This window comes from Anas acuta, chromosome 11, assembly GCF_963932015.1.
Source record: "Anas acuta chromosome 11, bAnaAcu1.1, whole genome shotgun sequence".
Classification (NCBI taxonomy): Eukaryota; Metazoa; Chordata; class Aves; order Anseriformes; family Anatidae; genus Anas; species Anas acuta.
Genome location: NC_088989.1, coordinates 7,899,295 through 7,925,412, shown reverse-complemented (window position 1 = coordinate 7,925,412; position 26,118 = coordinate 7,899,295). Strand labels below are relative to the sequence as shown.

The 26,118-nt window shown below is 41.6% G+C and overlaps 1 protein-coding gene across 3 annotated transcripts in view; it reads left to right on the top strand.

Moving 5' to 3' along the window:
* The window catches only part of PTPRG (protein tyrosine phosphatase receptor type G), a 398,462-nt gene extending 373,143 nt beyond the window's left edge, over positions 1-25,319 (top strand). For all 3 annotated transcript variants that reach the window (XM_068694010.1, XM_068694009.1, XM_068694011.1), the window contains 14 exons: positions 8,201-8,297; positions 9,970-10,052; positions 10,280-10,414; positions 10,643-10,777; positions 11,178-11,350; positions 12,368-12,503; positions 12,837-12,983; positions 14,768-14,861; positions 16,142-16,218; positions 16,645-16,773; positions 18,758-18,904; positions 19,631-19,773; positions 22,675-22,810; positions 24,056-25,319. In XM_068694010.1, coding sequence (XP_068550111.1) covers positions 8,201-8,297; positions 9,970-10,052; positions 10,280-10,414; positions 10,643-10,777; positions 11,178-11,350; positions 12,368-12,503; positions 12,837-12,983; positions 14,768-14,861; positions 16,142-16,218; positions 16,645-16,773; positions 18,758-18,904; positions 19,631-19,773; positions 22,675-22,810; positions 24,056-24,202 — 1,779 coding nt within the window. In that variant the 3' untranslated portion in view covers positions 24,203-25,319. The remainder of the gene's footprint in view (positions 1-8,200; positions 8,298-9,969; positions 10,053-10,279; positions 10,415-10,642; positions 10,778-11,177; positions 11,351-12,367; positions 12,504-12,836; positions 12,984-14,767; positions 14,862-16,141; positions 16,219-16,644; positions 16,774-18,757; positions 18,905-19,630; positions 19,774-22,674; positions 22,811-24,055) is intronic.
* Positions 25,320-26,118: the final 799 nt, after the last annotated feature.

Sequence of the window (26,118 nt, the reverse complement as noted above, 5' to 3'; positions counted from 1 at the left end):
AGGGAACAGGAACGAGACGACTGCTGTCTGGCATAAACCATCCATCTCACTTTTGGTGCTTACGTTCTGCCCTGCTGACACCTCGTGGGCCTGATTTTCTCCCTTACGGTTCACTGTGATGGGATGGAAGAGTGAACCCAGAATTTTTCACAGATCCTGTAGGTAAAGTGATACCTGATCTAGATCACAGATGTACTGCTGAGGGATCGGGCAGTGTGCATACACAGTACACGTGCACAGTATTAGTGATGTACCTCCAACCCCCATGCCTAGGGAACTTCTGAAAAGGGGTGTCAGGTTCTGCTGATAGCCGTTTTTACAAAAATCTGCTTTTTACATCGAAAAGGAAGAGAGAAGAGTGGTAATGAGATGCTGAAGGGGGAAAAAAAAATCAGTCCTACAGAATAAATAAATCCTCCCAAAGTTAGCCAGCACATGGGATTATTTAAATGAGATAAGCATCAAAAATATCCTCAGAAGTTTCTGTGGCAAGAGGTTTTATGGTGGAACCTAAGAAAGGAAAGACTGACCTAGGCATAAACATAACCTGCCCTATGTAGAAGGTAAACACTCTCCAGCTGTTTGTTGCTATTTTTTGGTGTCTCTTCCTGTGTTTTTGGCAGCGTGTGTGGGTTGTATTGAGTTGTTTTTTACATGAAGAAGATTCCCGTGGAAATAAATTGTATGAATACTCCCCCCTTCCTCCTCTTAAAATGAGTGTAATTACAGCTAAATATTTTGTGAATGTGCTTAGGAAGCGGTTTATGTGGAGAGTTAAAAAGGACTTTGAACTCACAAATCTTTTGATGGAAAGTACATCCACAACAATTCCTTATTCCCTGGGGGTAATCACAGTGCAAGTAGCCAGCTTTATTGTCTGGTGATAGCTGAGCTTTCTTGTGTATACAGAATTGTTAAGATTTCCTTTGAGTCCCATGAATTTTCAATTTTTTGATATAAACTAGAAATATACGGCCTGATTTAATACTCTGCAATGAGTAGCTTTTTGAACTGAAGTCCACACTCCTGTGCTGTCGGTGCTGGTTTCTTATGTAACTCTTTGTATTTCAGCTTGGAATTTGTTCGACCTAAAACTGAGAAAAGCTCGAGGAGGTTTTGGGGCTTGCTCTCAGGCAGCTCCAGCACCCATGGCATACAGGGTGAGGTACTACACTTTTACAGGGCAGCACTGGGGCAGAGTTTGGTGCCCTTTTCGTTGTGTGCTCTGGGACAAGACTGAGCAGAGATTGAGAGGCTTCCTGAGCCAGAGATTACATCTACTCACTGTCTAGCCAGAGATTTTCTTGGCATTGTTATATTTAATAGACTTTGATAGACCTTTCTTCCACAAATTTCTAATTACCTCTTGAACCCTTTTAGACGTCTGGTGCCCAAAGCATCCCATAGCAATGAATTCTACAATTTGTTCCACAAGAACAGACTTCCTTTGGTTTTAACTCAGGCCTAATAACTTCTCTTGGCACCTCCTAGTTTTTGCATTACAAAAACCTGTTCACTTAAATGCCTCACATAATTCTGTGTACTTCCCTCAATCATCCTTTTTCAGATCTGAAGAATTCAATCTGTTTTTTTGAGGAAGCCGTTCTAGATTTATGACGACGTGTTTTCTCTGTACCTTTTTCTTTCCTTACCATATCCTTTTCAAGGTGGGAAGGCCAAAGCTGTGCACTGTATGTAATGAGTGGGTTTACTGCAGAGTTCTGCAGGAGCACAGTGATGTTTTCTGTTTGGTTTTCTATTACTTTCATCCTTCCTAATATCCTATTTGTTTTTTAACAACCATTGAGCACTGAGCTGACACCTCCAGAAAACTATCAGCTCTGACCCCAAGGTCTCGTCACTGAATAGCGATAGCAAATTGGGAACCTGTCAGGGTGTGTGTATAGTTAGGGTTGTTTTTCCCAAGTACATCACTTTGCATTTACCAACATTGAATTTCATTTGCCATTTTATCATTCAGCCACTCAGTATTGTGAGATCATTCTGCTTCCCTTAACAAACAGCTTTTTTTTTTTTCTAATTATCCTGAATAATTTTTCATCATAAACACGCTTTGTCTGCTTTGCAGTCCATTTATGAATAGATTAGGTCCCTGTAAGGTCCCACTGGTGAAACGTGAACACTGACAATTCCTGGGTGGTGAATGCCTCTTAGCATACAGGGGCAATTTTCCTTCTGCTTCATGAAAGATCAGTTTTTTAAGTAATGTTTTCTGAGAAACCTTTTCAAAACCATTTTGGAAAACTAAATATGCAGTTCTCTTCTAGGCTGTCCTTACCTATGGGCTTCCTCAGGGACCTCTCCGCAACGCGTTCGAGGCACTCACCGACTCTGCTATTTATTATAGCGTCTAGCACTTTGCCCTGTAGACAAGTCAGACGTAGTGGGCTGTAGTGCCTGAAATCCCTTCTGATTCTCTTGTTAAAAACTGATGTCACGTCTTCTATTCCCCTGATACTCAGCCTGATTATACAGGGCATGTGCCCTCCAAATTCTTGTATCGAAGAAGGGTGTGAAGTGCCACCTCCCACGGCGAAGCTTTTCACTCCCTCTCCCTGGCCTGTTGTTGGAATAACACAGTAAGTTTTCTTGGAGTCGTCATGTCCTTTTGCTCTAAGAAAGGAACATTAAGCCAAGAAATGACCCTCCGTCCCCCAAGCTAACTATGCATTTTTATAGTACGACGCCCTAGTTGGATTTCTGAGATCAGACAATTTTATTTACCTCCTCCCTAATTCTGGAGTGAGTTGGTCAGTGCTGCTGAGGGAGCGATTAGGGTGGGTGAATGCAATCTCCGCAGACCTCTCTCCTGCCAGTGCCCGTGTGAGGGTAATGAATCATTGCCAATTTGGAGTCTGAACAGGCTCGCTGAACTCAGAGGCAGGCTGTCTAGCTCCCTCATCACATAAATTGAAAATATCTTTATACTCCAGTGGCACCTTCTTCTAAATGTCCTGAAATGTAAGAAAATAACATAAATCCATATCTTCAGCGATGGGGCAGGGATTTGCTAACGCTGTTCTCACGGTTGCTGCTGTCTGGAGCAGGGTCACTAGCTGTCTTTAAGCAGTGACCTCAGACCGGTATTCTCTAGTGAAGGGTGGCATTGAAGACTGAGATAATGCTGCGCTTTGCACATTTCTCGAGGCACTAAAAGCACTGTGTAGTTACACTGGCATCTTTTACAGATTAGACATAGCTTACACCAGACTCATACTTAGAACTGCGTCTACACCAAGGAATTTGGCAGTAGAAGGATGCCGTTTCAAAAGCGTGTTGCTAGCAGACATTGCTGCACTGGGAAATGTTTTATAACCCTGGCCCAAAACTGCCATAATTAGAGGTATTCTCAGGCTGTGCGTTGCTGTAGTGAAAGCAAAGGGAAGCAGCACTGTGAAGCTGGAAGACGAAGGACTACTGCAGCAGAGGTCTTCCTGGAGCCTCTGTCTCACTGCCCGACCCACCCTAAGAAACTGGCATGAATTAAGAGAAAAAGTAGAAAAGAAACTCTAAAAGAAATCCAGATATCATAGAACTATTCGGGTTGGAAAAGACTTTCAGATCATCGAGTCGAGCAGTCAACCTGACCCACTGAGTCACATCACCAAGCCATGTCCCTTAGTGCCACATCCGCACGCCTCTGAAACACCTCCAGGCTGCCTGTTAATTGCAGCCCAGCAGCATACACAAAGTTTCTGCCTGGAAGTCCTCAGAGGAGTATTCAGAGCAGCCGCAGCTTCACACAGGGAATGTGAGGCTTCAGCCAGACTCACACCGGACCATAACGAAGGGCAGGATACAGCGAGCAAACAGTGCTCCTCCATCCTCTGCTCTCCCACATCTGCAGGCATCACTTGGGTATACAGCTTAGCAGTATGCCCAGCTCAGTGGTCCTGACTTGCTCGCACTTGCATGAATCTTTAATGATCTGTTCATGATTCCTCCACTGTTATTCCTGGGTTCAGTCCTTTTGATTTATTTATTTTCCTCTTCTGCCTAGGCTGTCCCCAGCTCACCCCTCTCTTGAGTGCCATCAGAGAGTTTCTACTAGTGCTAAATTATTGCAAAAATCTACACTGTTCCTGTGGGAGATCTTCAAATGCTATTTGCTGTCTCTATTGGTGTGCCATCTTCATGTTTGCTGTGATAAAAGAAACAGCGAGAGCACTACCAGAGAATTCTCTAATTTGGGATTAAAATAATAGATCAAAAATGATCTTAGGGATGGATGAACTAGCTGCTTTTACGCTGAAAAATATCACAATAATATCAAAACATAGCCATGGCTCGTTTCTTATTTAGTCCTTTAGGTTAGGATCCTTTCCTTTGTTCCTGATTCCTCCTCATTGCTATTCATAGGCTTTTACAGTTCGGCCCCTGCTAGGACATCTCTTTACTAAAGTAATAGGAAACAACAGCAGCACTGCATAAGGCCAAATCAAAGGAGCGAGTTCCTGCTCAGTCACTGTAGCAAAAATTCTTGCTCAGACCCTTATACTGCCAGCGTGATGCTGAAGCGGTTTGATTTTACACTTAAATGGAAATTCTTTGAAGTTTAGAAGAAACTAATCTTTAACTTGTTTCAGAAAGGCAATGAAAATGGGTCGTTAAACCTGGGTATATCAAATTCCAATTAGCATTAGCATGGACAATATAATTAAAAGGTAAATTAGCCATAATAGCATAGACTAGAACACTTTTTACAGTAACTAACGGTCAATTGAAGCCATGTACTTTGGTTTCTTGGGTTGTCAATGATAAGTTGAAAGGACAGAATCAGAGCCTGTATCCATTCATCTTTGGGCAGCAATGCGTTCTGCAGTTAAACATGAGGAGCAGCAGTGTGCTAGCCAGCCGCCCTTAAAATCAGGGGAAGAGGCTAAGCAGGATGAAGGAAGGCGAAGAAAAGACTTTGGACCTGAAAGTTTGTTTGATATGAGAGGGTGAATAATGGAGGTGGCGGTAGGGGCACTGGCTGTACTACTCCAAGGTGCCAGAAGCAGTTATGTGCTAATTGCAGAGGAGTTTGTTTAGGCTGCAGTGAGCAGCCTGGGATCAGACCAGACCTGGTGGGCTGCCTGCAAATTTAAGTGGGAATAATAATATAATCACGGGGGTGTTTTAAATGCAAATGAATGACTTCGTAGCCAGTGTGACTTAGAAATCCCAGGGCGTTAATTGCGTAACCAATAGAAAATGCTGAGAAAATAAATATGTAATATATATAAAATGTGGTAAAATAGCATAATTAGTATGGTGACTTTTTGGAACTTCCTCCAGAGTGATATTAGTTAATACTAGGCCATCCCCTTCTGCCAAAGGGCAAATAATGTTCTGAGCTGAGGCATAGATAACAGGTTGCTACTAGTCTTGCCTTCTTAAAGCATTTTGTGCTTTGATGAAAGGCAACCCTGTTGACTTTAATAACAAAAGAATGTTAAGCTATGTCATGCTGTCTGATGCAGTGAGCCTGTGGTTTAGTCATTTGCTTTTAGAATTTGGAGAGGTGAACCCAGGAGGGCCAACCATGGATAACCAACCTCTGCTCTCAATCTTACCTGTCTGTGCAGCACAGCCAAGCGTTGTCAGTGGCCAGCATGAAGCTGGAGAATATTCTCAGGCTCCTTCTTGTAGGACAGCCTCAGCATCCCAATGCTTTGTTTGTGTGGCCTGGACTGGGGAAAGGGGGCTGAAATTGAAATGGCCTTTTATTGGCCTACACTGATGTTTAAAAAAAGACAAAAAAAAAAAAAAAAAAAACCTGCATTGGCAAGGGAGAAGCTTTTCTTGAACAATTGCCTTTTCACAGTCTCCTGTGGAACAGGAATCCACCATTATAGCAGTTTTCCAGAGTACTAAAATTCACTTAGAACGTTATGTGGTAGGAAAAGCCATTTTCAGATGATCAGCTCTCACAGCATCAGACTGTCTTTTCCACTGCTGTGTTTTTCACCATCTTAGCTTAATCTTCCTCTTCTATTAACTTTATATTGGCCAGCTGGGAACATGTACAGTTGAGAAAACAGTCAGCATCAACATAAAAAGGTTAATTAAAGTGATTAACCTCACCAACAATTCCCTTATGGAAAAGTCCTATAGAATTTAATAGAAAGTGATACATTTACTGTGTAGTATTTAAACTGTCAGAGAAAATTCCTTAGCAGGGATGTAATTCCCTATTACATTCTATAACTTTTTAGAGTATTCTCCACAGAACCTTTTTGGATTCATCTGCGTTAAATTCTGCAGCATTTGGCATAAATGTTTCAATGCTAATAACTTGTAAAAAGAATTTTGTAGTGATGCAGGGATGTAGGGGCTGACGTAAAGCTTTTCAGAAGTGGGAGGGTATTTTTTAGTAGTGAACTCAAAGAGTACAGCACTGCTATTACACGATTTCTAAATGCAAAAAGAGGTAAAACAAAAATACATTAAATTGAGCTAACATATAAGTAATGCTGCTTTTCCATTTATGACTTGGGCTGAGCTGTTCCTGCCCAGTGTATAATCAGAAGTCCCTTGTTTACTGGAGCTGACAAGCAGAATTAGGGAAGTGCACATTTTAATGTGGTTTTTCATCCGTGATAGAAACGGAACTATTCTGTTAGGATCAGCTGCGAGTTTTGCCCGATTCCTCTTTGTCTTTGCTCAGCTCACCTCCGTGAATGCAGTGTATTTCTCCCTGTGGAGAGGGGGAAGAGAAAAAGAGAGGCAATTTTTATTTGGGAGTGTCATGGGGATATAAAAGCTATAAAATGTTCAAGGTTTTAGTACACTTTGCACTTTTAAAATGTAAATGCTGGGGAAGATACCAAAATTGCAATGCAACTCCTTTGTGAAATGTCTGCATAATGCTGAACTCTGTTACATCTGCTGTTTGTATAGCATTTCTCTTGATAATTTTTCTCTGTCACTTAGCTTGTGATCTTTGTAGCAGCTGTGAGCTCCTAATGACTTTCCCTCTTAGGCAGGTTCTGTACTGTTATTTTTAAAGCCTGGAATACAAAGCAATTTGGCACTTCCCCATATATCCTTGGGGGAAATTGGTTCTATTTGGTGTGATTTCTGGGGCTCACAAAAGATTTAAATAACTGTAGTTTCTTCTGCAACTTTGTGAGCTCCAAACATTGATATATTTTTCAAAAATGTGTTTTAAAACTACAAATATTTATGCTAGGGATAAAAAAGAGTTTTAGCATTTTCAAGACAACTAATTAAACTGACAAAAAAATCTGTCCTGGAGGTGGTATCATACATGAGTTGAGGAATTGTAGTGTTTAGTTTGCAAGACAATCTCTGATGTGTGTAAATCTCTAGGGCAGCCTGGCCAAGCGGAATAGCTGCTTCTCAAGGGGCTAAGAAGAGATCCTCCACTGCCCCATTTCAATAGCCCTGTATTCTGATGGCCGATGGTGTAGGAAGTAGGTTCAGAGCTGAAAAGTCAATGGGAGTTTGGTATCTAACCTGACTAGACAGACACCTGCATCTCGAGCTTTGAGACAGACTCGTTCTGCTTTCTGAATGTCTGAATAGACATCGCTCCGGTATATATACGCGGTTGCAACCTTTTATCTCTTTCACTATATCATTGGCTGTTCATCAGTGTCCAAGAAGTGGTATTTAAAGCACTAGCTGTTATCTTCAAAGATCTATTTTATTTATATTTTATAAAAGGCATCTCTCTGCAGAGAACTAACAAAAGGTCAGTGCCAAGCTGAAATGTCAGAAACCCTGTTTTGAGAGGTTATAAGCAAATTAGTTGTCCTGCGGTCAAAAGACTGCCGTTGAAATGTTCTTCGTGCTTCATTTCTTACCCTGCATTGTGGCCACTCTTGCCTTTGAAGGGACTCTTCTTCCTTTCCCAAGGGGGGAGACAGTGGGGTGCCACAGGAGATGCAGTCCTGAAGATGGATGGACTGCTGGTCAGATGGGACAGCCACTCTTGGGGTGCCCAGACTGCATCTGTCACCAGGTCTGCGAAGAGAAGCATAAGCCAGGCTAACACCTCCTTGGTTTAAGCAGACCACGTCCTACAGGAAAATGCTGAATGACTGTGTGTTTAATTCAGTAATTAAGATATCGATATTTTGAACGCGGTTTCTATGAGCTGTTGCAAAAGGAGATAGAGCTTCATTTTTGGGGCTGACGCGTTTTGCATCTGAATAATTTTTATGCCTAGGAAGTGCAACGCTGTACAGCCGACATGAACATCACTGCAGAGCACTCCAACCACCCCGACAACAAGCACAAGAACAGATACATCAACATCCTAGCATGTAAGTAAGCACCAGCAGTGAGCACGTTTAATCAAACAGGAAAAACACTCTCCTCTCACACTGTGTCTGTGTGACTGGAAAAGCAGGTGGGTTAAAGTTACGTTATTACACAATAGTTAATAAATACATGACAGTGTGACAGGGAGATAATTTTCCTTCTAAAGGCAGTGGATATTTTAACTTCTCTGAGGCTAGGATCTCACTCCAACTTTTGTTTTAAAATAGTTTCCAGTTTGAAAGCATAGATTTAGAAGTACCAGTTTGCTCTAAAACTTTGTGGAGGAATAACTTGGATAAATTGATGATCAGAGCTCTTCTGCCTGCTAACATCCGAAAACTGGCCTAAGGGAAGTGCACGGTGGAGAAAAGAGTTTTACTGATGATCCCTGAGATTTCCTTATAATCCCAAAGGTGCTAAATCTTGCAGAATATATCTGCTGTATTTCAAACCGCTTCAACCATGTGTACGACTTGGACAAGCAGTGATCTTTGTAGCACAGTGCAGGCTTTGCCTGTATTCCTCTGAGAACTGCAAATCTGGACTCAGTGCAAATTATTACAGGCCTGGGATGTAAATGTGGTGACTTTTTTCCATGTTGTTCTCTGATGTGAGGTGCAGCAGTTACTGTGGTTTAGGATCAAAGATGGAAAGTTGCTGATACAGAGTCCCCAGTGTTCTTAAAATGTACAGTAAATCTTGAATGTTTTTGATGGCATAGGGAGGAAATGCATGTCTCTGACTCTCAGAATCTATCAAGGTGTAGGCTAAGGACCAGCAACACACTTGCTACATGTCCTTGGGCAAGGGGATTCATTGCAGGTGTCCCAGCTCTGGTTTTAGACATAGGTGTCTGGTCCCTCTAAGCACAGAGAGAGAAGTACCACTAGAGGAGAATCGAAGCAGGAACTTCGGTGCTCCAAGTTGCACCTGAAGGAACCTCTTTCTCCCTTGGTGCCTTGGAAGGCAAACAAAACCAGATTCTTCCTGCTTAAAGTTAGCCCACACGTCTCTTTCCTGCATGTGTTGGAAGCCCCTCCCAGGCCCATGCTGCTGCTTAGAAGCAGAAGGGCTGCAGTTTCTTCTGATTTAAGCAGGAAGTCAGGCATTTGAGTGCAAAAAAAAAACAGGAGCTAAAGAGTGGAAAAGCACAATCTAAAGTCTATCTTCCTGGTATGATGAGGGTGGTGAAGGAGTGGGGACATTCACTCTCCAGAGCCAGTAGAGCTGTCAGAGCACAGCACAGAGTGGAGGATAATGAGCTCAGACACTGAGCCAAGCAAAGGCAGCTCTACTGCCTGCAAGAGCTGAGCTGGTGCCTCTGCACCACATTACACAGCCCTGTGTGGTGCTGTGGCTCTTTGAATCACATTACACTGTGCAATGCAGATGATCCTAGAGATCTTTCTACAGTGTCTTTTAAAGAGAAGCTGTCCCAGCATGAACTGTGTGATTTAAGGGATGTGAAGCCTTGAGGACCTGCTACCATTTTCAAATGGGGAAGAACAGACAATTCATCCAGGTGACCAAGAACAGACACCTTCCACTTCCAGTCCAAAGCCAGTTTGTGCAGGGTATTAATAAGGGCTGCTCCAGTACCTAGGAAATGGGACGTTTACCTGCAGTTCTGCATCATGTTTCCTTAATGCTTCTGCTCTGTTTTCTGTCCTGCAGATGATCACAGTAGGGTGAAGCTACGGCCTTTACCAGGAAAGGATTCTAAGCACAGTGACTACATTAATGCTAATTATGTTGATGTAAGTTCTTTTCATTGTTTTTTCTTCTCTAACTCTGAATCCCTCCACAAGGAGGAAGTATTGCTACTTGTGAAGTGTTTGTGTTTTCCAATTTCACATGATAATTTTGCTACAGATTCCTCACTATTCTGAATGAGAAAGGCACCTTTCGTTGTTACCTTTAAATTATTAATACCTCTGCCATGATACTGCTTTCATCTCACTTGGCATTATGGTTTTCTTTGAAGGGTTACAACAAAGCAAAAGCCTACATTGCTACCCAGGGACCTTTAAAGTCTACCTTTGAAGATTTCTGGAGGATGATTTGGGAACAAAATACTGGAATCATTGTCATGATCACAAACCTTGTCGAAAAAGGAAGAGTAAGAGATTTTCTAGTTTATTAGCAGATACTCCTTACTATCTCTCCAACTCATGTGGGCAGAATTTCTTTTAAATGGTCTGGGATGATACATGTTGATGTCTAAACCATAGCTAACATAGAGGGTTGCATAGCTAGCCATGATTTTACTTTTTATAAAAAACTTCAAACACAAATGTAAAGAAAGTTCAAACCTTCAGCCAACCCATCCAACTATGTCTTTGTTCAGAGAAAATGTGACCAGTACTGGCCGTCAGAGAATAGCGAGGAGTATGGCAACATAATAGTGACACTGAAGAGCACAAACATTCACGCCTGCTACACTGTGCGCCGCTTCACAGTCAGGAACACGAAGATGAAGAAGGTGGGTGAAGCTTTCACTGTTCTCATCCAGATGCCTTCTAGCTTGTGTAAAGGATGCAAGCCATGCAGGAGGAAATTCAGCTGTTGTATAGGCAACTTGAAGCAGCAGGTGGATGGAAAATAAGTAAACAAAAGCAGGATTACAAGGAACCTGGTGAAAGGATTAACCTATGTTTCTTTCTCTCAAATTTGCTGCTGGTTAGGTATTGCAGCTGCTGCTGTTATTCCCATGTGTATTTTTTCTTGAACTCTGTCTCCACCTAGCAGGAGGCAGAGCTGCAGAAGATTTCTTCTGTAACAGTCCAGCACTTTTTCATCCGAGCTAGCCAGTAGGATTGAATATATTTGCATGCTCCTCTTTCCTAATCTTTCTTTTTTATCTGCTCCTACTTTGCATGCAGGGTCAGAAAGGAAACCCAAAAGGGCGCCAGAATGAGAGAACGGTTATTCAGTATCACTACACTCAGTGGCCTGACATGGGTGTGCCGGAGTATGCTCTGCCTGTGCTAACCTTCGTTAGGAGATCCTCTGCAGCCAGAACCCCAGACATGGGACCAGTGGTTGTGCACTGCAGGTATGATGGGTGTGATTAATTTCTTCATGGTACAAATGCCTATTTTGCAGTGTGTGCTCTTCTAAATGCCAGTGAAGGAAAACACCACGAGTTATTAGCATGGGAGTGTGCCTGCCCTGTGGAGTGTGGGGAGACATGAGTTAGCTTTGCCTACATTTTAAGCCATCTCCAAGGCAAAAGCAGCCCAGTTATGTTAGCAAAGCCCTGCATCATGATGGTGAGCTGCTGAGCATTGCACAGATGTGGCTGTGCAGTTTCTCATTCAAAGTCTGTTTTCCACCTGCCCACACTTCCCTTAAATGAGCTGAGGGATGTGTTCTCCATCGCTGTGTGCAAGGGGGCTGTACAAAACCATAGCAAAGTGGAGAGGATGATGGAGTTAGAGCTCATTGAGCAGCTCTGAACAGTTCCCCTCTCCCTCCTCTGTGTTGAATCTGGGACTGCCCTCTTCCCCTTCCAGAAGTCCTGCCTCCACAGGGTTCGCCCCTCCTAGGCCTTGCCATAGTACCACCTGCATTTGCAGAGCACCATTACAGCTCCACCATGAAGCTTTGGCCTTACTTTATGGCTGAAGCCAACCAGGACAGCCCACAGCCTGGAGCAACCTCACCAGTTTGGCACAGAGTGGATTGCCACGTGGCTTCCTCTGGCCAACACCAGTAACAACAGCAATGAAAGCAGCACATCCAAAGAGCCAGGCTGTGAAATCCAGGACCATGGCAGCCCCATCCTTGCTGCCCTGGCCTGCAAGCCTAGACAGCTTCAGTGGCTCAGGCACGAGGGCTTGTATAATGCTCGTCTTTCTCTTACAGGACTGAGATACCACAAATGGGAGAAATACATGCCTGATAAAATTCCCAGAAAACCAAAATATTCTGTTTAGTAACTTTCATGGTTCAGGCTTGCAGGGAAATGAGAGTCTGGGAACAGCTGCATATGTTTAGTTCTGTTCTCCTGTTGTGAACATTTACTTCGGTCCAGCTGTATTACATGGAGTTTCTCTTATGTTTTCCGTAGTGCCGGTGTTGGCAGAACTGGTACCTACATTGTGATAGACAGTATGCTGCAACAGATAAAAGACAAAAGCACAGTTAATGTCCTGGGTTTCCTGAAACATATCAGGACACAGCGCAACTACCTCGTCCAGACAGAGGTAATGATTGCAGTGGGGTTCAATTTAAAGCTATGTTCATTATTTTGTTGCAATCAAAAAGAAAATAGATTTTTTATTTACACCTCTGTAAGTATTGCATATATCAAATGTATTGCACAGGAATGCCTCTCTTTATCTAGACCAGAAACTTCAGATTTTGCCTATGACTTCTTCGAAGTTGTATTTGTTACCCTTGTAAATGTTTATTCTGGATTTGGCAGTATTTGCATGGGTGGCTTGTTTTGTATGCCCTCCTTTAGTGCCCTACCCCTCAGTTAAAGCCAGCTGTTCAGTTTATTCAAGTGCCTACGTGACATGCTGTTGTTTATCTAGGAGCAGTACATTTTTATTCATGATGCCTTGTTGGAAGCCATCCTTGGGAAAGAGACTGAAGTGTCTGCAAACCAGCTGCACAGTTATGTTAACAGCATCCTCATACCTGGCATAGGAGGGAAGACACGACTAGAAAAACAGTTCAAGGTAAGGCTTATCGCTCCCATCCAGAGGGACTTGATTTCTCCACTCTGTGTTGCATGGCATGTCTTCACCATCTATTGTCATAGATAATGAACCAAACCAGAACACTTGATTAGCACAGCACATCATCTTGGGAAGCTCGGTGTTCAACAAGTCTTAGCTGCACTGCTGGAAATCAGTACTAATACCCTTGGAGTCAAAGGTGAGAAGAGGAGCATGGATACTGAAGTGTGCTGCTTGTCTCCCCATTCTGAAGGGAGCTGGGGCATTCCTGAGCGTGTGGGTAACTTGGCTGGAGGTCTTCCTCTAAACTGTGGTTCTCATGCATATATATGGAGAAAGAAATGAAATGAGGTTCTTAATACCACTTATCATGTCAGTGTTGTGGAATTAAAGAATTAAAAATGTTTTAAGACCAGGAAATACAATATGCCTTTCTGATTGCTAACAATGCTTGCTGCTTTTCCTTACTATATTACAGCTGCTTTCATCATGGCCAAAGTAAAATTGTTTGCCTGGATCTATTTGAAACCTAAGATTTTCTGATTGCATTTTATTTGAATGCATTTAAAACTATTTTGTGAGACTGTCTTATAATCAGACTTCTGATCATAGAAAGATTATACATGATGTCTGTTTTCACAGCTAAGCTCACTCAGTTTAATAACTACCCGAGGAATTGAAACTGTTAAATTTTAGCAGATGCAAAGCTATTCAACAAATGAACAAGATATTCTCAGAATTCATTTGTAGAAATTCCAGATGCTTAATTATTAAATTAAAGAAACAAGTACAAACATACACATATAAAACGCAACAGGAGAAAAACATCTGTTATTAAAAAAAATAATAAGTGTTCCACTTTTATTAAAAATATTAAATTATAAGTATAAAGATGTTTTGTCATGACTCATGGCAAAATTTCAAAAAAAAAAAAAAAGTAAGTGCCATTTTCGGAAATGGCTTCCTCTGCTAGAGTTGCACAGATGTTTAGAAACTCTGTAACTTCCAACAGACCTACTGCGAGTACAGGGATGAGTTAAGCAATCTTGTTCAGAGTGGATGTGAAACTAGGTCTAAGAAAGCCTGAATTATTAATTTTTTTCCCAGATTTCTGCTGCTACCATAGAGCTGGCAGAAAATAACCAGCGCTCATGCCTTCAGGTGGCTTTTCATGGAAAAGCCACCTTCACCCTCCTTGCTCTGTTAGAGATTCCCCATACACTGGCGGAATATTCAAGTACAAATCTGCCTCCCTGACTTTTCATTGGGCCCAGAACAAATTTAGCAGGCCAGATAATGTAACCCATGGCCTCAGATCTCTGCTGCTGGCATGGTGGGTTCACAAAAGGCCTGGCAGGAAAAAGTCATTCTGTAGGAACGATCTCACTTTTATTTTGAAAGTAAATGTAAAAGTTTTTTGGTTTTCTTTTGTCACTGTTTTATTTTGCTAGCTTTTCTTCCTTGAGACCTGCTTCTGACTGAAAATGTCTGCAAGTCTTTGAAATATATTCTCAAAAATAACTAAATGTAGTGTTCTGTGAAAATACATTTTGATGGAACTTCATTTTCAGGATGTTTCGAAGCTGAGAGCTGCAAAGATCTTTTTATCCATTAAACATATTGTATGAAAAGGATGATTTCCATTGGCATCTTGAGTATTTTAAACAAGTTTAACAATGCAGTTTATTCTTCTACTGATGCATCTTCCCAGGAGTTGGCAAAGAAACCACCTCTCTTCATTTAGATCGCTATGAGGAGTGACTTACTACTTTATTCTCTTTCAGCTGGTTACACAGTGTAATGCAAAATACGTGGAATGCTTCAGTGCTCAGAAAGACTGCAACAAAGAGAAGAACAGGAACTCATCAGTCGTGCCGTGTAAGATCACATCTTCAGTTTGATTACTGCCTAGCATAAGTTTTTGTAGCAAATTCTCCCCGTGTTATGCATGAAAAGGCATAGCCACTAGGAAGGAGAACTGTAATCTTCTGTTCAGACCAAGCTGTCTTTCACCATTACTCTGATGAAACTGAACAAAAGAAAATAGTTACGGTGTCAGCCAGATACACTGTCCAAGTGAAGTGTTAATTTGAAGTGCTTAAGAATTTGAATAATTAGGTAGGGGATAATCTATGGAATACTGTGATAATTACTTTGATACAGCTCCCAGCTCAGGTGAGATCTCCCAGGGTGATTGGCACACGTTTTTTCGTTTTTTATAATTCAGCGAGTACACTCAATTCTTGTGTGCGAGCTTTCTGTAGATTTGAGGGTATTTAGTGCCCAAGGCCACAGTTTCACAGTTATTAATATGGAATCTATGCCCAATTGCTAAGCAATATGAACTTGCACCAAACCAAGCAGAAGCACAATGTTGTTCCCATCACTTTCCGCCCAAGCACAGGACGTACAGGACAGGCAATAGCCAAGCTACTGCAAAGTTGTAATGACACAGATTTGGTCCATCATGAAGGTTGGTCATAAAAAGGGAAATCATAAGGATACATGCTGAAAACAAAGGTGAATGGACTGAAATAGCCTATGTGACTTTAGAGTTGGTGTCGTGTAGCTGCAGTGATTACGGTGGTTTCAGCTGGGCAGTAGGAGCCTGTCAGTTGGCTTCGGGATGTTGTTGAACCCAATCCTCAAACACGGAGCAGTGCAGACCTCCTGAAGAACACGTAGCCACTTCTGCGGGGCTACCTGTTAGGGAAGGGCTTTGTCTGAGGAGGTTATCTCACCCTCCAGCTGGGAGAGTGAGTGATGGTTGTGCTACGGAGTGGTAGGGAAAACAAAATAAATCAGCTGGGTTTGTGTGCTGCTGGAGACAAATGGAACGCTGCAGTCAAGAATTACCTTAAATCCCCTGTTATCACTGCATATACTGTTATTTGGTAATTCAGCCTGCTGTGAAAATCTTTGCTATAGTAAAATTTGATTCCTGAAATTACTTTGTCCTTGTGGGAATATTGTGCAACATTCTCTTTTATATCCTGTGTTAGCAGGCAATGCTTTAACACGGTTAAAGTGCTGGCCTGCTCCTGGGGGAGATGGGAGCTGCACAGTATTTGGTTTGTTAACGTCTGAGAAATTCTTGCTTTCTGCAATGTGCCATGACCAGACTTTGATATTTTTTTCTTCTTTTCTTTATCTTATAGCTGAGCGTGCTAGAGTGGGCTTGGCACCGCTGCCTGGAATGAAGGGAACTGATTACATTAATGCCTCTTATATCATGGTGAGGAAGCCAACACCTAATTACAAAGTAAAATCAATTCTAAGGTGCTAAATACCAGATGCCTGTAATTGTCTTAATTCTGTATGTAATGGCTGTGTATTAACAGATGAGATTTTAACACCTTCCCCATAATGTAAAGCTATTAACTGTGTTTTATTAAAGATTGTTGCCTAAAAAAATTAAATACAAGATGCATTTAGGTGGAATGTGTATTTCCATGAGATACAGTCAAATAAATACTGGGATTTAGCGTAAATGAAAACAACGGAGACTCTGCAGGATGGAAATGGAGTTACAAAATTATAGTCTGTGTGAAAATATTGTGGAATAAAATGAAATAGGGTCATTATGTGTCCCCAAAGATAAAATTAATGCTCTAAAACTGTTGAAGGCAGTAAGTAACTGCGGTTTGTTTTGCTGCAAAAGGGCTACTACAGGAGTAACGAGTTCATCATAACCCAACATCCACTGCCACACACAACTAAAGATTTCTGGCGAATGATCTGGGATCACAACGCACAGATCATCGTCATGCTGCCAGACAACCAGAGCCTGGTGAGTGAGACGCTTCCCTCCCTGTGCCGTGCGGCAGTCGCTCAGCCCAGCAGGCCACCCATGTAGATACATGCTATGGCTATTTCAGGCTGGAAAGAAAAACCAGGTTTTGGGCCATCTTCTCAAACTTTGCCCTAAGCTTGGCACAAATAGATAAATTCCTAGGTGTGGGTCCTGTTTTCTGCTCTTTCTTTCTGCCCTCACCCTTGGGAAAGACAGCATAAACTGCAATGAGTTGGAGCAGACCACGGTGCTTCCAGGCAGCATGCTGCCGATGACAGCTCTGCGAAGCTCCTGTGGGTTACCTGGCTGGCAGGATGTAAGGCAGTGAGGTTACTGTCTGGCCAGGGCCATGGGTAAGGACTTTGACAGGAGAAGAAATACAAAGCAGGGGCATTAGGATAAGTCAGTTGTTTCCAGGGGGGTTAAGACTAAAGCCATGCAAGACTTAAGGCTGGGAAAGGTTACAAAAGTTATTTTTGATGTAAGCAAAAAGCAAACGTGTATGTTAATTTAAGTGGAAATAACGAGAAGAGAGAAGCAAGTGACACAGGTGAAGTGCTAATCACTGCTTCCAGATTTACTAGCATGTCTCAAGAGGGCAGGACGAAAAGGATTAGGAACTAAATGGTTCATTTTTTCTTGCATGCATAACTGAGATGCAGAGACAGCTGTAGCTGAGAACGGTAGAGAAACCACCTCCACTACAGCAGGAAAATAGCAGTCATGAGGGGCTACTAAAGAGGCAGCAGTCGATATGCTTCCTGCGTGCAGTGATGAAAGGCATTGCAGGCACTGCAAGGCAAAAAGTGTTCAGAGAAATACGATTGAATCAGAAAGTACTAACAAAATGAAAGCATGTCAGGTAGAAATGAAGAGGCTGCTCTTGTCTTTACAAGTCTGTGGACTAGCTCGGCAGAACATTAGTGATTTAAAAGGCAAAGGAGGAGCACTGGCCTCGACCATATCCCTTGCAAGTACACCTGGTGCCTGCTTTCATCTTCATGGTGCCCAGCGTGGAGGTTGGCTAGCAGGGCATTAGCACCCTTATGTTGGCTCAGTGTTTGGTTTGGTTTGGTTTGTGTTGTGTTGTGTTGGCTGCCAAGGAGGGGTGGAACAGAGCTGGGACAGCATCAAGGTGACAAATGTTTAATGCCAAAGGATGAGACCATAATGCCTGCTGCAAGAACCTGTCACATTGAAAAACAGGTCACTTCCACAGCATTTAGCAATGTTACGTGGGTTGCTGGTGCCTCTGCACACTGAGGGTGGAATTTGCAGAGCACTCAATACTTAGGATCCTAGGTCCTGTTTTCAGGACTGTTTTCGTTTAAGACAGAAGTCCCAACGGTGTCTTGCACATCATGTGCATGGAGGCTCCAGGCCCACAGAAATAAGCCTGTTTTTAGAGACATGATCAGGGATGAAGTGGGTTCATAGCTCATGTTTTCTCATGAGTTTGGGTGTCGTCTTTCTTCCTCATTCTTCCTTCCACCTCTAAAAATTCCACTCCTAAGTATACATCACTCTTCTACCTAGACCTGATCCACAGACCTTCCACTAATACCCCTGAGTTTTGGATTAGGCCACAAAAATATAAATTAAAATAATAAGCAATTAATTATTAAAGGTTAATGATTTTTTTCTAAACAGGTGTCTGCCTTTCATGCAAAACTGTCTAGGCAGGAGGTAATAAAGCCTGGGATATAATACAAAGGTTAAGTACGAGTGAGGTAAGATAACCATTTCCCTATGAAACCAATTAAAAAGCAGACGTTACCTGTTTGGACACACAAAGGAGGGATCTGGCAGGCTTACTGACTACTAGTAGACTAATAGTAGGTTGCTTTTAGACAAAAAGGGCTTGTAGAAATCAGCTTCTGATCATCTCTATTTATCAAACCAATTTTTTGATCCGCTGGATTTCTCAGTCACACACAAGGTATGTGAGAGGCTGCAACAGTGTGTTGTTTCGTTCCTCCAGGCAGAAGATGAGTTTGTGTACTGGCCAAGTCGCGAGGAATCCATGAACTGTGAGGCCTTTACTGTGACCCTTATCAGCAAAGACAGACTGTGCCTCTCTAATGAAGAGCAAATTATCATCCATGACTTTATCCTTGAAGCTACCCAGGTAAAATAAACCTCCAAACGTGGATCTTGGCTCTTCTCCAAAATGTTGTTGTTATCATTTAAATATGACAAATGATGAGTTCACAAACAATTTTGAAAACTATTTACTTGTAAATGCCCATGAATGCGTGTTGCTCACTGGGAAAGGTGTTCGTGTTGGCTCCTTCCCCCTCTCACATTTTCTACTTCAGGTAGATTCTTCTAGCTAGTGAGGCTGTCGTATTTAATGTGTGAATATTTGAAAGTGAAGACGCTGATTTTCATTCAGAAATTGCAAAAGTAGATGGAATTATTCTTTGTAAACTACACCAAGGTTTATTGTCCTATTCATGCTTATAAATGTCAATATTTATAGTGTAATTATTCGGGGTGTTAAGGGAGTTTGCTTATTAAGCACATTTCTTTTGAGCCACAAGCCTATCTCTGGTTTGGTATTGGAATTGCAGCTGGATTTTGCTGCAAAACATTGGTTTGCAAGCCCTTTTAAATTTAGATTCCTTGATTACTCTTCTCTTGTTTGGTTTTTGAGCTATTGGCTTTGAGAGAAGGTGTATATGGATATAGGCTCTGAAATGAAATATTAAATCTTCATTAACTAAACATTTTGTTAAAGTTGCATTATTTTAGGGTGTTCACTATTGCGGAGCTGCTACAGAGCTATGCATCTTTCTACATGGAGTGGATAAATGTTAAAGTAGCTAATGCTGAGGCTGGCTTTTCATTTCAGGATGACTACGTTCTGGAGGTCCGCCACTTTCAGTGTCCTAAATGGCCAAACCCAGATGCTCCCATAAGCAGTACCTTTGAACTTATCAATGTAATCAAGGAAGAGGCCTTAACAAGGGATGGCCCCACCATAGTTCATGATGAGTATGTCATCTTTTTTTCTTGCTTTGTATGCATTTTGGATTCTTTTGTACATGGAGATATCCCATACAGATTCTACAACAGGTTTCAGAAGCCAGCAGAGCCCTGGTTTAGGTGAGGCTTTGAGCAGCCTGGTAAGGGCTTATGGAAACCACTTTCAAAACTGCCCTGAGCTCCTGTCTGATAACTGAGGTTTAACGTGCCAGGTGAGGCATAGAGCAAGCTCAGCTTAGCAGTGTCTCAGTACGAGCAGCAGTGTCTTGTGAGAAGGAGCCTAGGTTATCTGAGAGCAGATTTATTTTCCTTCCTTCTGCTTCCCCCAAAACACTCCAAGGGGCCCACGTGGTGCCAAATGGAAGTAGCCGGCTAACACAGGGCCAGCATGCCCCAACACTCATCTCTTTTGTCGTGTAATGGTGAGCATTGTCTTGCCAGCTATGCTTGAATGCCCAGTTATTTAAGATACTAAATATTGCATTGAATGTTACTGCTTCGCACACATCATGGAGCTGCAAAATAGTGTTACTGTGAAACCGAAGCCTCAGTCTAACAGGGCTGTTTTTGGAAGGATCTGTTTCCTGGTGGGCACAGTGCTTCGTGGAGTCATTCTGCCATTAAAATCCTGAGGAAGCCTGATTTCTGACACTGCTTGAGTCACCCGTAGAGCAAACACCAAGCCAGCATGAACAACTGCTACCCCTTCAAGCCTCCTGCACTCAAGTCTATTGTACCTTCTGCCTTTGCTACAAAGCAGAGTTAGTGGAAAAGTCATAGAAATCTTAACCTTATGTACAAAAATGTTATTAGCATACTCTGGTATTTCAGAGGTCAGATCAGCCTTTGTGCTGATGTGTGATTGCGTGCTGATGTCTGCTGTTGCAGAAAGAGCTTTCACTTCACATCAGCGTGTGCTGCTGCCACAGGTTTTTCCCAGCAGACTCCGCCAAATGGTGCCTTGGGCTGCAGGAAGTGGTTTTTCTCCCACTGTTTCCTGCCTTGCTAATGCACAGTGTGAGCTCTGTTGGCTTTTGCCAGCACTTATTAATTCCAGGCTAGTTTTTAATATTCATGCTTTGGGTAGTCTGAAGTGAGGTTTTGCTGCTCTTGCAGTACTTAAGATTATGTTTTACAAAATTGGAACCATTATTGATTTGGGCATTTCATGCTAGACCAAAAAAAAAAAATTATTCAAAATCACATTTCTAACAAGTTGCTGAGTCATTCTTTCTGTAAATTGCTTTTTTTGGTTTATTTGTCATATTCAATGATTTTACTTTTATGCCTAATACATAATGTGGATTCTGCTTTTTACTGAAGCCTGAGCAAATGTAGCTGAAAACAAAAATTTCCCTTTACTACATGCAACTACTGTATCACATAATCCACTAGTAATTACAACTGCAGATTAATTCCAAATATATGAATTTGCAGATACTAAACGCATGTGGTATTTAGGAAGTACATGGTGGGATGAACTCGATAACAGCATTTCAAAGTAGTTCAGAAATTCCAACTGGAGACAGTTGTCAAGAACTTTAAATATAACTGCCCATATGTAGGCAACTAGATGAAAATTTGTTGCATAATTTCAGAGAGAAATGCCTTCAGATTGTTGGGAGCTGGTGGTAATCAACTCAAGTAGAAACGGAGCCATTAGGCCCCAAGAGGCCTTCAGTTGTGTCCCACCAGGCCCATGCACTAGACACTTTGTCCGCTGTCCCTGTAGATGATCAGTCGCAGCCATCTCTGTAGTTCTGCAGAAGCCCTGCTTCTTCTGGAGACTTTTCATCAAAAATAGCAGGTCTATTGTGATCTGATTTCTGCTTCCAATTTCTAGGCAAATTGAGTTTGCAAAAATCATACGAAATTAAGTCAGCATATGTCTTGATTTCCACAGGAATGTTGTAAAAAATCCTAGTGGTAATCGTATTGTACCAGATGGCAGCGCAGTACTTGCCGATTATTTAAGTTTTCATGTACAGTTCTCCAAACAGTTTGCAGAGTAAATCAGCACCAATGTCCCCTTTCACAGGTTGGGACATTTAGACGCAGACTTTCTCAAAGTCACGGAGTAGACTTCACAAAACCAGGACAGAATTTCAGTCTCCTGAATACCACGAGAGCAGAGCTCAGTTGAGGGTCCTCAGAAGCAGTTACGAGCCCCTGTTGCTTAAGATCCTTCATCCCTTACCCCACAACTGCACGCATGTCTCAAGCATACCCCCAGACTTAGCAGCAGAAAGGTTTCTACCTGGCCAATTGTCTCGAGGACACATTCTTAGTCATTCTCCTGATGAATAACCATTGCTCAGGTTCTCATTATATGACAGCCCAGCTCAATTTGTCAGAATCCCTAATGTTTTTTGGGTGCCCAACGTGGGAATGTTGCATTTTGGTTATGAATCGGACCTAAGGAGGACTTCAAGGTGCCCCATTTCCTTGTGAGCACCTCATATCCCTGTTAGTTTTATATAATTGCCTGATGCAGAGGAAGAGGCAAGTCACATTTCTTTCTAATCATTTATGTTTTGCTTGAGCTCCCACTAATGAATTTAAAATACACTCAGCTACAATGCAGATGCTTTCAGTACATGTGGCATGTGAGAACTGATTTCATTTTTATACTCTGCAAGCTGGGTGTTTTTAAATGGCTCACATTCTTCTGCTGATACAGTTCTTCATATTGAATACTGCAGATATCCTAAAATGACTAGTGTACCATCAAATGTCTTTTTTTTTTTTTAATTAAAATGACTAAAAAATAGCCAGTGTAAAGCAAGCATTTACTAGATATAAAGACGAACTATGGCAATCAAATAAGACTATACCGACATTTTCCTAGCTCTTTGTCAATGTGCCCCGGTATTTTTCTGAGGATCTTATCCTTTTGGTGTGGTTTTTCAGGTACGGAGCTGTGTCAGCGGGAACGCTATGTGCCCTTACCACTCTGTCCCAGCAGCTGGAGAATGAAAATGCTGTCGATGTTTTCCAGGTGGCAAAGATGATAAATCTTATGCGGCCTGGAGTATTTACAGACATTGTAAGTTTTTAAATGGGATATAAATGGAGAGTTTACAAGGTTTTCATTTGAGACCAAAAGCATGAACTGAAACATGTATTGTGTATATTATCGAGTCTATTGCTTCTGCTACCAAGCAGAAGTTGCATTGGGCTTTTTTTTTTTATTTATATTATTGTCATTTTTTATAAACCTCAAGCCTGCAGTCTCTGATTTGCAATTAAGTTTATTTTGCACACAGCTAGGCGGCCAGTGCTCAGGCAGGCCTTTCAGCTTGTCAGCACTCCCCTGCCAGCCCTGTAAGTTGTGATCCAAAGGGTGCAGCAGGGCAGGGAATGCTGAGGGGAGGAAAACCTTCAGCATAGGAGCTCTTCAGTCTGCATGCACCAAGAGCCCTTGGCAGGGCATGCATGGCTCTGCCTGTACGAGGGAACAGCCTGGGGCTGAGCTTAGGGCTCAGATGTTGTCCTGCACTCCTGTATCGTTTAAGCATTAGTCCCACCTCTAGCAGTTTTGCCCCAAGTAGTGTTCGTCCAGTTAAGGTCTGTATGGATGGAGGTGTGGGGCCTTACCTCATTCTGTTTGCTATATTCCCAGCCTGTTGGGCCTTCCCAGAGATAACCCCAAAGGTGAGTTTGGCCATAACTCAGTGTTTGGGGCACACTGATCTGCTGATGCCTTGGAACTGAGAAGCTGTAGATGCCTCCTTGCTCTGTCCTCATTCCTCCTCTTGGAATTTCAGCCAACCACTGATCTAACACATTTATGTGTTTAGAACTTGTGTGTGGAACAATTAACAAGGAATTGACACATTGAATTCATGGTATGAAATCATAAAATGTGCACAAATTGTATGTTGTTTTTTAAAATCAGCATGGTAATGGAATAAAGACGAAAATAAGGGAACTGGATGTACGCCCTCGTTGCTGGAAAAATAGTAATGATGTTGTAGGGCTTTTGCAACCTGCTGTTTGGTTTGTTATATTGTTCCAGCCATTCTGCAGTGTCCTTATAGTATCTGTAGAAAGACTTCTTTTTCTTCAGTGGGCAGTAGATCAGGAATAATACAATCCACTCAAAACTGAGATTTTGAGGTGACAAGGTTAAGATAGATTAACACAGATAATTACTCTTAAGTATTTCTCTTTTCTTTTACATATGCTTCTAGTAACAAATCTCTGTGTCCTTTCCAAGAAATGCCCAATTTAACTGCCTCTCACTTACGTACACTGGAAGGATTGAAATAACTTGTCCTTTCTTTTCCAGGAGCAGTACCAGTTTCTTTATAAGGCGATGCTAAGCTTGGTCAGCACTAAGGAAAATGGAAACGGTCCCATGACACTGGACAAAAACGGTGCTGTGATGGCCAGTGATGAGTCAGATCCCGCAGAAAGCATGGAGTCTCTTGTCTAATTGGAAACCTGAAAAGGCACTTAATTTGTAGAACTTCTGAAGACTGAGCGAACTTTTTTGAGGCCTTTTTTGCCAGACTCTAGGTTATACAATAACCCAATTACTTTTTTACACTGATAAAAGTTTTGATATTTATTTTTTGCCATTTTATGTCTTAATGGTATCCTACTGAGCATTTGCACCTCTGTTTATTTCACACAGTGAAACGCAATTTTATCTAGTTTGCACTATATGATCAGTGTTACTGCCTATAATATTCTAATACAAAACAAGCCCTGATGTGACATTCCATGACAACAAACATGCTTTTTTCTGTTTCGTTTAAATGCAGTGAAGTTTTGCTAACTACAGTGACCCTCGAATCTTAAATCTTGAATGCTAGGCCAGGTGGATTCTTTCTACGACAGATACTGTACCCCTTCATACCATATTTATTATTTTAATTATCATGTCACAGTTTTGGTAATCGTATTTTGCATTCCAATGGAGTGGATGAGCAGTGTTCATCCTTTCTTGACAAAACGTGGCAGGTGATTATTAGCTACAGTGAAGGTGTAATAGCCTTGTGGAGCGGAAACAATTATTTCTGTATTGTTTCACATTGCTGTTTGTACACTTACAGACATAAGACTTGCTTCACATGGAATATACAAATTACATACAATATAATTATAAATTAGATACGATTCATATGTGGGACACAGTGATAGGTTTTGAACATACAGTTCCAAAGTTTCCCCGTTTACTCAGAAAAATGTCAATTTTAGTTTTTTAACCGGCCCCGTGATGGGAAAGTATTTTGTTTTTATTTTCTTCAGAGCCAATACAGTAAGAAATCTACTATAACCCAAAATCAGACCTGTTTTCAGATATATCGAAGGTAGCAATATTTTACATTACTAAGCTATTCAATATTTTAAACACATTAATTTCCTTACTATTTCTTCAATATGACCTCACACCTAATGGTATGTTACATGATGACAGGCGTTTCTTAATTTCATAACTGTTAGATGCCATTTTTACAGGTGTGTAATTTTCATACTTTAGTGCTAAAACATAAAGTACTGATCCATATTTACTGGTGAAGCAAACTAATAAAAAAACTACCTATAAAGTTCCATTCTCCCTCTTTTTTTTTGCCCGACTAATTCTTTAGCACAAACCTAGTTTATTGTGTTTTCCCTCCCACACCACTGAAGTGTTTTTCCCCCAGATTCTATAAATAATTTGAATTATTGTTTGGAGCATTTAATTATACATTCTTATTGGCTCCCTTTTGTATTTGGTTGCAATTCAACAAGGCTCATCCTTCTTTAACACAAGAAGTAAGCACATACTTAATTCTCCTGAGAGATAAAGTTAGTCATGTCCTTCATAGCTCTGCTGAGTAGGGAGGGGTTATTGAATCTGCCTTGAGAATGAACTGTGTCATTTCAACCACCCTGACGTTTGGTATACAGTTACAGGCACTATCCCATATTTATGGCATTAATTTCTTCTAAATTTCAACTGCACAAAACCTGCATTGTATTCTTCAGGACTTGTCTGAATATTACAGCATATATTTCATTTAATGTAAAAACATCAATTTCTGCCAGTCTGGCCTTGCTAGGATACAGAAATGTGGCAAGGCAAAGCCCACTTCTTCTGTCGGAGGGGAGGGCGAGGAGGAAGCTTAGCTAAGAGGAAGGTTCTGTGAATTTTTTATACAGAAGGAAGCTGAAAGTGGAATTTATACCGAGTGTAGGCATTTTGGTTGAGAACCTCATGAGGTACAAACTGAGAGCAGAGGAGCTACATGAACTGGTATGTACTAACATCTGGCCTTTTATTTTTAATAAGGGAAAGATTTCCTATTGTGGATGCACTTGATTAATTCCAACACCAATATATTTAAGCGTTCATCAGCAACC